The following is an 11104-nucleotide window of genomic DNA, read 5'->3' as shown; positions in this document are numbered from 1 at the left end:
GTTTCCCTACAAAATAGTTGGGATTTATTTTATTCCTCCTCTGGCAGTGAAATGGTTTGGATATATTGATTTATTAGAATGATGTAGCTCCCAGTATCATATCTAGCCATCAGCTGCCACTAAGCAAAATGATGTGGTGAGGTTACATCACCAAAATAAGGCAGTTCTGGAGTTTCTAAGCTGGAGTTGCATATCATGAGGACAATTTCAAATACTTGAGGATGACTTTGATATTTGCAGGAGTGTGATGATGTTTTGTTTTTCAGTTGACAGAGTCTGGAAAATACCTGACACCAGTTACTCTGCTGTTTAGCTGTAGTTTCCTTTACACAAAAAATTAAAATCCTTCTGTATGTATTTGCACAAATATATGTTTCCCTGAGGGGAAGGTTTTGGCTTAAGGCAACCTCTTTTGAAGCATCTTAGCAGAGGAAGAAAATAAACATTTTCCCCTAACCTATTCCTTGCGAGTTTAGAGGGATATTCTTAGGCCTGGGATTTTACCGATGCAAATTAAAGGTGGGGGAAGAAGCAGTCTGGCTTGGGATGCTGTGTGACACCAGCAGGAAGGTGGAAAAGGGGTGCTGGGAAGAAGAGATCTGCCAAGCTCCACTGCTGTGCCTCAGGCTGAGCCAGTGTCTGCCTGTGGGGCCGTGGCTCACGGCTCTCCTACAGCTCTGCAGCTGGAGGCAGCAGCTGGAGGAGAAATTCTTCTGCACAGGCAGCCCTGACACACACAGGCATTGCTTTCACTTCATTTTCCATTCTACAGACATTCTTTCCTCAGGAGCTGATTATTATAGAGCTGAAATGTACTTCCTTCTGAAAAGTGGGTTTGTTTTGTGTTTGGTCTCCCCTTCCACTTGCACACACCTCTCTAGTGGGATCAGGCTTAGATGAGGATTGTAGAGTTTTTTCAAAATGTGGTGACATGCATTTCTACTGTGCTGTATGTTTTCATGTGGTCCTTTGTGTCACATATTTTCCAGTAATTTAGAGAGATGTAAGAAATAGCTTTTACACAATAGACAAAGAAGTGGGAGGATTATTTCAAAGTCTTGCAACTTTGGGGTATTTCATCTTCAAAAGGCGAGAGGAAAAAAACATGTCCTTGTGAGCAAATGATTAGAAGAAGACTGGGAATACAATAATTATCCCAAATGGAAACCCAGACCTCAGACAAACAATACAGCTTTTGTAAACTGGCTCCGCCTGTAAAAAATGTAGGAAATCTCATAACTAGAACTGTTGAATCTCTTTCTTATGCAACAATATGTAAAAGACGCCTGAGAAATGAGCACTAAATATGGAAATGCTATAAAATAACATGATAATGGACTTGCTCTGAGCATTGGAGACTCCCGTGGCAGTGCTGGCATGGATTCCTTCAACCACAAACTATTTTCTCATCTTAAAGAATTTGGGACAAATTACATGTTGTGATATTCCACCGATAAACAAGGACATGAAGACAAATAAACTGGGACTCTTCATAATCCACCTTGATGGTTGTGGAATTCGGGGGGACCAAAGCAATCGGAAGAGAGAGAGAGTGCAGTTTTGAATGAATGTCCTTTATGACAGAGCAGAGAGAAGATCATTTATATCCTTCATATTTTATACTTTTGCCTCTAAGAAATAAAGGGCTAGCAGAGCTCCGACTATCATTCACTCATAATAATCGCATTCAATCTAGTGATTCACAGTGAATCATGTAATAAGCTTTCCATTTTGCACATGGGGAGAAGAAGGAGAGACAGTTAAACTTTGTTTAGTTCGCATTCACATCGCCGGCCTCTATCCCTTGAACTGCTTTACCGGTTTGGAGCATTATTTTTTAAATTGTATTTATAATTTTTCTTCCCTTCAGTTATGCCCCAACAGTAAAAATTCCTGAAAGAAATGCTGACAGGCTAATTGTACTGCTAATAATTTTCCTTCGGCAGCGATTCGTTCGAGCACGACTCTACACTAGCGGCTTCCCGGGGCCGGGCCGTGCCCCGCTGGGCAGAGCCTGCCCTGCGCCCGCGGCGGCCCCGCCGAGCGCCCGGCCCGGCCCGGCCCTGCGGAGCCCCGCGGAGCGCCCCGGGCCCAGCGCGGCTGTGGCGGGGAGCGGCTCTGCGGCTCCGGAGAACGGGCAGAAACTGCTTTTTGGCATTTGGGCCTAAACCCCAGCCACAGCCACCGGCCCTGGGCAGGGGGCAACAGCCCACTCTGCCCATCCCACTTGCGGGTTTGAGTCAGGATCAGGAGGGCCCTGGGCCGTGCTCTCCTGGAGGTGTTACTGCAGAGCCCCCTCACACACCCGGGCGGGCTCAGAGTTACTGCAGAGCCCCCTCACACACCCGGGCGGGCTCGGTGTTACTGCAGAGCCCTCTCTGCACACCCGGGAGGGCTCGGTGTTACTGCAGAGCCCCCTCACACACCCGGGAGGGCTCGGTGTTACTGCAGAGCCCCTCACACACCCGGGCGGGCTCGGTGTTACTGCAGAGCCCCTCACACACCCGGGAGGGCTCGGTGTTACTGCAGAGCCCCCTCACACACCCGGGCGGGCTCGGTGTTACTGCAGAGCTCCCTCACACACCCCGGCGGGCTCGGTGTTACTGCAGAGCCCTCTCTGCACACCCGGGAGGGCTCGGTGTTACTGCAGAGCCCTCTCTGCACACCCGGGCGGGCTCGGTGTTACTGCAGAGCCCCCTCACACACCCGGGAGGGCTCGGTGTTACTGCAGAGCCCCCTCACACACCCGGGCGGGCTCAGAGTTACTGCAGAGCCCCCTCACACACCCCGGCGGGCTCGGTGTTACTGCAGAGCTCCCTCACACACCCCGGCGGGCTCGGTGTTACTGCAGAGCCCTCTCTGCACACCCGGGAGGGCTCGGTGTTACTGCAGAGCCCCCTCATACACGGGCGGGCTCGGTGTTACTGCAGAGCCCCCTCACACACCCGGGCGGGCTCGGTGTTACTGCAGAGCTCCCTCACACACCCCGGCGGGCTCGGTGTTACTGCAGAGCCCTCTCTGCACACCCGGGAGGGCTCGGTGTTACTGCAGAGCCCTCTCTGCACACCCGGGCGGGCTCGGTGTTACTGCAGAGCCCCCTCACACACCCGGGAGGGCTCGGTGTTACTGCAGAGCCCCCTCACACACCCGGGCGGGCTCAGAGTTACTGCAGAGCCCCCTCACACACCCCGGCGGGCTCGGTGTTACTGCAGAGCTCCCTCACACACCCCGGCGGGCTCGGTGTTACTGCAGAGCCCCCTCACACACCCGGGCGGGCTCAGAGTTACTGCAGAGCCCCCTCACACACCCCGGCGGGCTCGGTGTTACTGCAGAGCTCCCTCACACACCCCGGCGGGCTCGGTGTTACTGCAGAGCCCTCTCTGCACACCCGGGAGGGCTCGGTGTTACTGCAGAGCCCCCTCATACACGGGCGGGCTCGGTGTTACTGCAGAGCTCCCTCACACACCCCGGCGGGCTCGGTGTTACTGCAGAGTCCCCTCTGCACACATTGAACGCAATGCCCTCGGGGGTCTCGACAGCGATCTTGCCATCTGCAAGCGCTTCAGCTAAAAATCGAGGCGAGGGTCGGGTAAAGCTCTGGGGGCTGGAGGAGGCGCTGAGTCGGCAGGGAGGTCTGTACTGGGGCTGGGGACAGCGAATCCACCAGTGCGCCCCATCAGCGACTGCTCCTGCAGAACTCCGTGAGACATAGCAGGAACCACCCCGAAAAGCCAACGAGAGAAAGGTACCGAGTGGGGAAAGGCTCGGAGAGCACCAGCATCCCGGAGCGAGCCGCCGACGTGAGGCAGGCAGGGCTGGCAGGGGCAGAGGTGATGCCACACAGGCGCCGGCCCCAAACGCACCTGGAGGACGGTGCTCTTCTCCAGCAGAGTCGACACCTTTGCAAGAGCTTTAAAAGCATATATTAAATTTAATAGGGGTGTTGTCACTGCAGGGAAACCAGTGCCTTAGCCATGGGGCTTTCACCAAGGCAGCCAAGTTCCCTTTTGGGCAGAGCAGAGTCTCGAAGTCTGCTTGACATCTTGAAGCTTAAATAACCGTAAGGCATTGTTACTCCCTGGCAGCAAAGTGCCTCGTTACGCCTGATTGAGCTAATTGCTTTGAAATAGGATATATTATCTATAATTATAGAGATCTTGGAGGAGACGGCCAGCCTTTTCTTTCATCTTTTCCAAGTGCATCATAATGTCGCGATCAAATTAATTTAGGCCACTTGAAATAGTGCCTTCCTTTCAGCCCGACTCCTCCGACCCTCAAAGAGCCGGGGACGCCTCGGCGACTGGAGTTTGGCCATCCAAACAGCTCCTGGTGACCTCCCGAGGACCAGCCCAGGTCCCTGAAGCCTTGGAAGTAGTTTGGATTATGTTTAATCTGGACAGAAAGGATTAGGGAGAGAGAGAGAGGAAGAGAAAATGAAAATAAAGGGGGGGACGGAGTTGGGAAAGACAAAAAGCAAAGAACTGAGGTGTTTTCGCCTTTTGCCGACACTCGGAAACCAGCGACGGAATCAGGGAGGGCTTTGAGCACTTGAAGGGCTTTGAGGGCTTGTAAAGCCCACGGGACATTTTAGCACTTGCGACAGTTCTGGCTCTCTGCCCCCAGGGCTGAGTCTCGCAGAGATGAAGCAAGGCGGCTGAAGGGCGCGCAGGGAGCGCGCAGGGAGCGCGCAGGGAGCGCGCAGGGAGCGCGCAGGGAGCGCGCAGGCGGTGCCCGGCGCGGCTGAACTGCCCCGGAGCTGCCCGTCCCCAGAGCCGGCCCGTGCCCTGCCGGACCGTCTGGTCTCCGAAGAGCTGCTGTCTCGGGAGAAATAAAGTAGAAACAAGGGAAACAACAACACCCCTCTCCTTTCTGAGTTCTGCCTTTAAGTCAAAGATAACGTTTACAAAAGTCAGACAATGCCCTGAATTGGCTTAGCTCTGCCTCCTGTCCTTTCTCCCCATCCCCCACGCACTCCTCCCAGCCCTTGTTGTATTCCCACCGAAATAAAATGCTATGGGTAATGGCTTTGCCTAGCACATTCATTATACTGAAACGGGACTGTTTAAGATGCTAATTGCCCAATATTGTTATCTAGCACAACTGCCTTCGGGGAAACGCCACGGCTCCCAATAAAAACACCGGACTGGAACAAGCACCAATAAAGTCACCTATTTCCCTCTGCCCTTTCACTTCGATTTTTCTTGCAGCCCAGGGCGGAACATAAGAGAGGCACCTAAAACCAAACCAGAGTATCAGCAACATGAAACAGGTATTAAAAATTTCCTAAAATCCGGTGGTGTTTTAGTCACCTAAACTGTAGCGAGCAAGGGAGTAAGAGTTTGGAAACTAAAAATTTCCCTCTGAACACAGAAGTCAACCTTGAGGGACATTTCGTTTTATAAATTTATTTTCTCCATTCCAAACTTAAAACTTGTAGATTTCATTAAGAAAGAAGGGAAATAAAAAATGAGCAAGAAACGAAAGAAACTTTGCTGGCATTTCGTTTCCAGCCAAACAGATGAAAAGCTAGCATGTGAATTAGAATCAAGTCCTTGCTGTAGTGATTGCTACAGTGATTGAAATACCAGCGAGTATGACAGAAATGTAAACACAAAGCGCTCATTGCTGAGAGATAAATAAAGAGCTAATTATCTCATTCTGTCAACTCTAAATGAGAGCGGGATCGCGCTCCCGGTATGGGACGCACACGCATCTCTTCAAACCTTAGCAACATCCCAGTGCTCAAATCATTGTGCAAAAGAAAAGTGAGGAAGGGAGAAAAACCCAGCAGCTATAATTTCAATTTTCATATTGCCATCAAACAACCAGATTGAACTCAGCCCAGCGGCTTCCTCGAGGTCTAATAAATATATCACTTCTTCTTTTGCGTGGTGAAGTTTGGAATCAGGGGGAAAATAATAATAATTTAAAAACTCAAACAAAACAAGATCCTACCTGTAGGATCGGGTGGAGGGGACACCGTGACACGGGAAAACACGTTGCATCGATATGTGTGCGTGTTTTCTTAGTCGGGGTGGGGTGGGGGTGCATCTTCGAGACGAGTACCGGGCTTTGGGAAAATGTCCTGTGATTGGTAGAGCAAACTAATTTTGTCGGGCTGAATGTGCCGATGTCCCAGGGCTAAGGCGCCTTGCTCCCTTGATGCGGGTTAACGTCCTCAATAGTCCCCCTCCAGCTGAAGCCTTTGATCAGACCGCTGCTGGCGCCTAAAAACAACATCACTTGTCTGCCTATTAGAGGCACTGACTAATCGTGACAGATTGTTTATTCTCGCAATTAGCAATGCAGCCGCTTCTCCGAGCACCCCCACCCCCTCTCCCCGACGCGGCCCGACCCGGCACCCCGGCCCGATGGGGCGCGGGGGAGGCTGCGGGCAGCGCCGGCACCGGCACCGGCAGCGGCACCGGCGGGGCCCGGAGCCGGCCTGGGTTGGGCGGCGCCACCGCTGCTCCCGCCGGGCAGGAGCGATCAGCGGGCGGCACGGAGCAGGAGGGCAGCTGGAGGTACCAGCGTGAGCTATATGTCTGTGCGAAGCGCGTTCACCTTCATGTACAGGAATCTGCGGGAGCAGCCCGCAAACCGCCTCCAGATCACCTCCACGGGTGAGAGGGACCCTCCGTGAGCCCAGCACATGCGGGACGGGGTGCGATGTATGTGCGGGACGCAGGAAACACCCCGCTAGGGCATGTGCTCACGCGTGTGTGAGATAAGTGTGTGGAGCTGCGCGCAGGACAATTCATTTCAGTCAGATCCTGTTGCTTATCAGTTAGTAAAATGTCTATTATATCAATTCATTTCATAATCTATATGTTTCTAATCTACCATCTTTATAGGGTCCAGTTAAAAGGAAAGGGAATTCGCTGTCCCTCCCCGTTTAGATAATTGCCCTTAAATGACTGCAAGAGGCTCTTGTGTTCCGAGGAGATTAGAGCCCTGCAGCTATCAATAAACTTTTCTCAGCGAGCGGCCAATCCCGTTATTAGAGAGCGGCTCCGTTTTACTGCACATCCGTCCTGGGCGCGGGGATAAGAGATCGTAAAACGAATTAACAAAACAAAATAGCCAGGACTTTAAGGGCTCAGGGGCTTATATGTTCCTTTTTAAGTGAACGAACATTTCGTTATCTGCAGACACGCACACATCTATGCCATAAGAAGTGGCTCAATTTATGCGTTGTGTATGTGGGTACGGATATAAACGCGGTCACATCGAACACACTGCAGGGCCGGCGATCGTGTAAAAACCAAACCAACCAACCAACTAAACTAACAAAACCCCAAACAAAATAAAACAACAACAACAACAACAAAAAAAACCCAAAAAAACCAAAAAACAAACAAACAACCCCCCCAAAAAAAAACTCAAAACGACAGCGGAACGGGTAGGGTCTTCTTCCCTTTGAGAGGTCACACTCGGGACAGCTCGGTATTTGCTAGTTTTGAAGAAGAACGGGCTCGGGCTCCCTCCCTTGTTCTTTACGAACAGAAAGGCCGGCATCTTTGCCCGAGTTTTGAGCCTTCCCATCTCCACAGCGGAGGGCTGCGCCGGCTGCCCGGCTCCCTTCTCTCCGTCCCGAGTCGAGAGCCGGGGCGTGGAGCGGGCCCAGGGGACGCGGAGCGGAACCGAGGGCTGAGGGGAGGGGCGGGGCCGGGACTGCCGTCGGAGCGTCCCGCGAGCCCCGCCCCCCCGCGCGCCGCCGAGGCCGCAACCAATGGGGCGGTGTGGCCCCGCCCCCCGCGCGCCGGTTGGGCGGAGCCGCCCGCGCGCCGCTTTATGAGGCGGTGCCGGCGGCGCGGTGCCGGAGCGTACTGTCGGCTGCCTGCGCCCCCCGGTCCCATGAGCGGCGGTGCCGATCGCTCCCGCCCGGCGCTGCGGTGGCATCGGTCGGCTGCCCCTGCATGGCCCCGGCTGTGGATATGACCGCCGCGCCCACCGGGGTCCGCAGCGACGAGCTGCCCGCATCCGCCTTCAGCAGTCCCGGCGGCGGCGCGCTCCCCGTCGCGGCGGCGATGGGCGGGGAGGAGGAAAGCGACAAGCCCAAGGTTTCCCCATCCCTCCTGCCGTTCAGCGTGGAGGCGCTCATGGCCGACCACAGGAAGCCGGGAGGCAGGGACGGACCCGAGGGCGCTGGGGCGGCCTCCCGCGCCAGCCTCAGCCCTCGGCTGGGCGCGCTGTCGGCGGAGGCGCCGCCTTCCCCGCTGCCCCTCGGCGGGCACTTCTCCGTCGGGGGGCTGGTCAAGCTGCCCGAGGACACGCTCGTCAAGGCGGAGAGCCCCGAGAAGCAGGAGCGGAGCCCCTGGATGCAAACCCCACGGTTCTCGCCGCCTCCCCCGAGTAAGTAATGGGATGGGAACTCTGCGGGCTGGCTGCGACATTCCGCGGGGCCGGACGGACCGAGGGCAAAGCTGCGCGGGTGACCGGGGCTTTCCTGTCGCTTTCGCCCTGCCTGCCTCTCCCGGTATATTTTTCCGTGCGGTTCGCACTTTTCTGGGCCACTTCGATCCGTCCAAAGTACTGAACGGATTCGAGAGTGTAGGATGGCTGCGAGCGCACAGGAAGAGCGGCCGTGCCAGGCTGACATCTCGTGCCAAATGTTAACTGGGGGGGGTGAGAAGAAAAAGCAACGCGGTCAGCCTGTTAATTTAACCTGGGGCTCGAACTAGCTATGTAAATTTTGACTCAACATTACTGAGCCTCTCGTCAGAAAGTGGCTCAAGTAATTCCTTAAGGATGCGCACAGACCGGGTTCTTAGAAGCGGCAGCTTTGCGGGCTTCAGCCCCACCGGGTGGTGTCTTAAATCGTGCACGTCCAAACACCGAAGAGTCATAATCAGTGATGTTTTCCTGCTTTAATGCAAAGAAAGCTAAATTGATACGAATAACAGCGTGAGAGCCGAGATCAGAGAAGGCCGGTAATTTCCAGTGGCTGCGCCGAGCCCGGGTCTGGGCAGTATGGGCCGGGTGCCCTCGGCCTGGCCGCCCTCCCTTCCTGCCAGCGATCCCGTGCAAAGGGATGACCTCGGTCTGAGGATCTCCAAGCGTTTGGGGTGCCCTTAGCAAAGCTGCAAACAGAGCTGCTTTCTCTGTCCCTTGGAAAACGGCAGGTTTTCGGACAGGACTTCTGTAGAGCAAAGCAGTGGTTTAATTTATTTAAATTGCAAAGTTAAATTTGCTGTTGCTAAGTAAACCGGGACAGATGGATGTTGGAGACCCTTAGAAATGTTAAGTTAGAGGAGAGGAGCAGGCCAGTGAAGAGTGGTAGATACAGCATGAGTGTCAATTCAGACCTCGTAATTAATTACATGCTTAATCCGGTTCCCAGGGGCCTAATGAAGAGGGTGTGAGACTGAGAAGCCAGCCCGTTTTGTTTATTTTTTTTCCTGTAATCCAATAAAAAAAAAAAAAAAAAAACAGGAGTTTTTTCCTTCTTTTTGGAAGGCCATTCCCTTTATTTGCGTCTCCTGTGCATGAGCCAAGGTAGCCGTGAAGGCAGGAGGTGCAGGGTTTGTGGGTGTCTGATTCCTGCCCGTTGCCGGGCATTTTCAATGGAGTCAGAGCTTCCTGATGCGAAGCACAGCTCTCTTTTTTAGAAAGGGAGACGGCAATTTTCAGTGTGCCCCAGGCAACCCTGGTGATTTGGGGCACCTTACTTGAAGTGGGACCCTACCTCTCCCTTTCTCCACCTCAGCTTTGACAAGGGAGGGGGCTCTGCAGGCTGTGGGGTTTGGCCGCTGCTAACAGAGGTGTCTCTCCTTTCCCCTCTTCCCCGGCTGCTCCCGGGCACAGGACGGCTGAGCCCGCCCGCCTGCACCCTGCGCAAGCACAAGACAAACAGGAAGCCCCGGACGCCCTTCACCACGGCGCAGCTGCTGGCCCTCGAGAGGAAGTTTCGGCAGAAGCAGTACCTGTCCATTGCCGAGCGCGCCGAGTTCTCCAGCTCGCTCAGCCTCACCGAGACCCAGGTGAAGATCTGGTTCCAGAACCGTCGCGCCAAGGCCAAGAGGCTTCAGGAGGCTGAGCTGGAGAAGCTGAAGATGGCAGCCAAGCCCATGCTCCCGCCTGCTGCTTTTGGCATCTCCTTCCCACTGGGCGGCCCGGCCGTGGCCGGCGCGTCCCTGTACGGTGCCTCCAGCCCTTTTCAGCGGGCAGGGCTGCCCGTGGCTCCTGTGGGACTGTACACAGCACATGTGGGATACAGCATGTACCACCTCACATAGAGCCTGAGCCGAGCCCAGCCCTGCTGACTGTCTGCTCCCGCTGGCTCCACACAAACTCCCTCCCTGCTCCTCCGGCCCTTTTCTGTGGACTTCCCCGTGGAGCCTATGGCAGAGACTCCTCCAGTTTGGCTCTGCTTGACCTCTCTGCTTCCCCCTCTGATGCTGAGCCCTTATCCCAGCACTGTTCTGGTCTCCTCAGCAGTCCTGGGGAGCTGGCAGACACCTGAGGCATTGCCCCAGCTTTTTCCAGATGCAGCGTGGTGATGGGCCGAATGTGTCCTGCTTTACTGGGTCCAGCTGGCAGCCTGCAGAGAGCCCCCTGACGCAGGGGAAGGAACTGTGGAAGAGATGGAAAAAGGGGACTGAAAGACAGGACATTTCTCTTACTTTCTGCAAGGCCGAGGTCAAGAGACAGAAGTGTACAACAGCCTTTCCCATTCCCGTGTAACAGTGTTGTCTGTTACCTTCTTTGCTCCTTCACCAGCTCCTTTGGAAGGGGCTCTGTGTACTATGTAATATACTGTATATTTGAAATTTTATTATCATTTATATTATAGCTATATTTGTTAAATAAATTAATTTTAAGCTACTGTTTGATGCAATTTATTTGCTCTTTGCCCTCTGGGGTGTGACAGAAGAAGATACTGAATTCGTGTATTAGGGGATGAGAGAGGGACCGGCTCTAAGCAGCCGTTTTCCCTCTTCTCCAGGAGACTTCAGCCTTGGATGGTCAGACAGCAGCTGAGTTTTCAATTTTCTGTGTATCCCGGAGCTACCCGGTCCTCACAGCTGTTTGAGGTTTCCTCCTTTCCCCCCCTGCTCCTGGCCAGCAGTTCCCTCTGCATTCCTGCCCCGAAGGTGCATGT

The 11104-nt window shown here is 54.2% G+C and overlaps 1 protein-coding gene across 1 annotated transcript; it reads left to right on the top strand.

Moving 5' to 3' along the window:
* The first annotated feature begins 7919 nt into the window (after positions 1 to 7919).
* On the top strand, positions 7920 to 10378 carry MSX1 (msh homeobox 1). The gene is made up of 2 exons (XM_063158053.1): positions 7920 to 8355; positions 9808 to 10378. The coding sequence occupies exons 1-2, from the start codon at positions 7920 to 7922 to the stop codon at positions 10236 to 10238; spliced, it is 867 nt and encodes a 288-aa protein (XP_063014123.1). The 3' UTR covers positions 10239 to 10378.
* The last annotated feature ends 726 nt before the right edge of the window (positions 10379 to 11104 follow it).

This window comes from Melospiza melodia, chromosome 5 (assembly GCF_035770615.1).
Source record: "Melospiza melodia melodia isolate bMelMel2 chromosome 5, bMelMel2.pri, whole genome shotgun sequence".
Lineage (NCBI taxonomy): Eukaryota > Metazoa > Chordata > Aves > Passeriformes > Passerellidae > Melospiza > Melospiza melodia.
This window is presented reverse-complemented; position numbering and strand designations above follow the sequence as displayed.

Coding starts and splice junctions, on each gene's coding strand:
- MSX1 (XM_063158053.1), top strand. CDS start 7,920: ATGGCCCCGGCTGTGGATATGACCGCCGCGCCCACCGGGGTCCGCAGC. Junction 8,356..9,807: donor GTTCTCGCCGCCTCCCCCGA/GTAAGTAATGGG, acceptor TCCCGGGCACAG/GACGGCTGAGCCCGCCCGCC.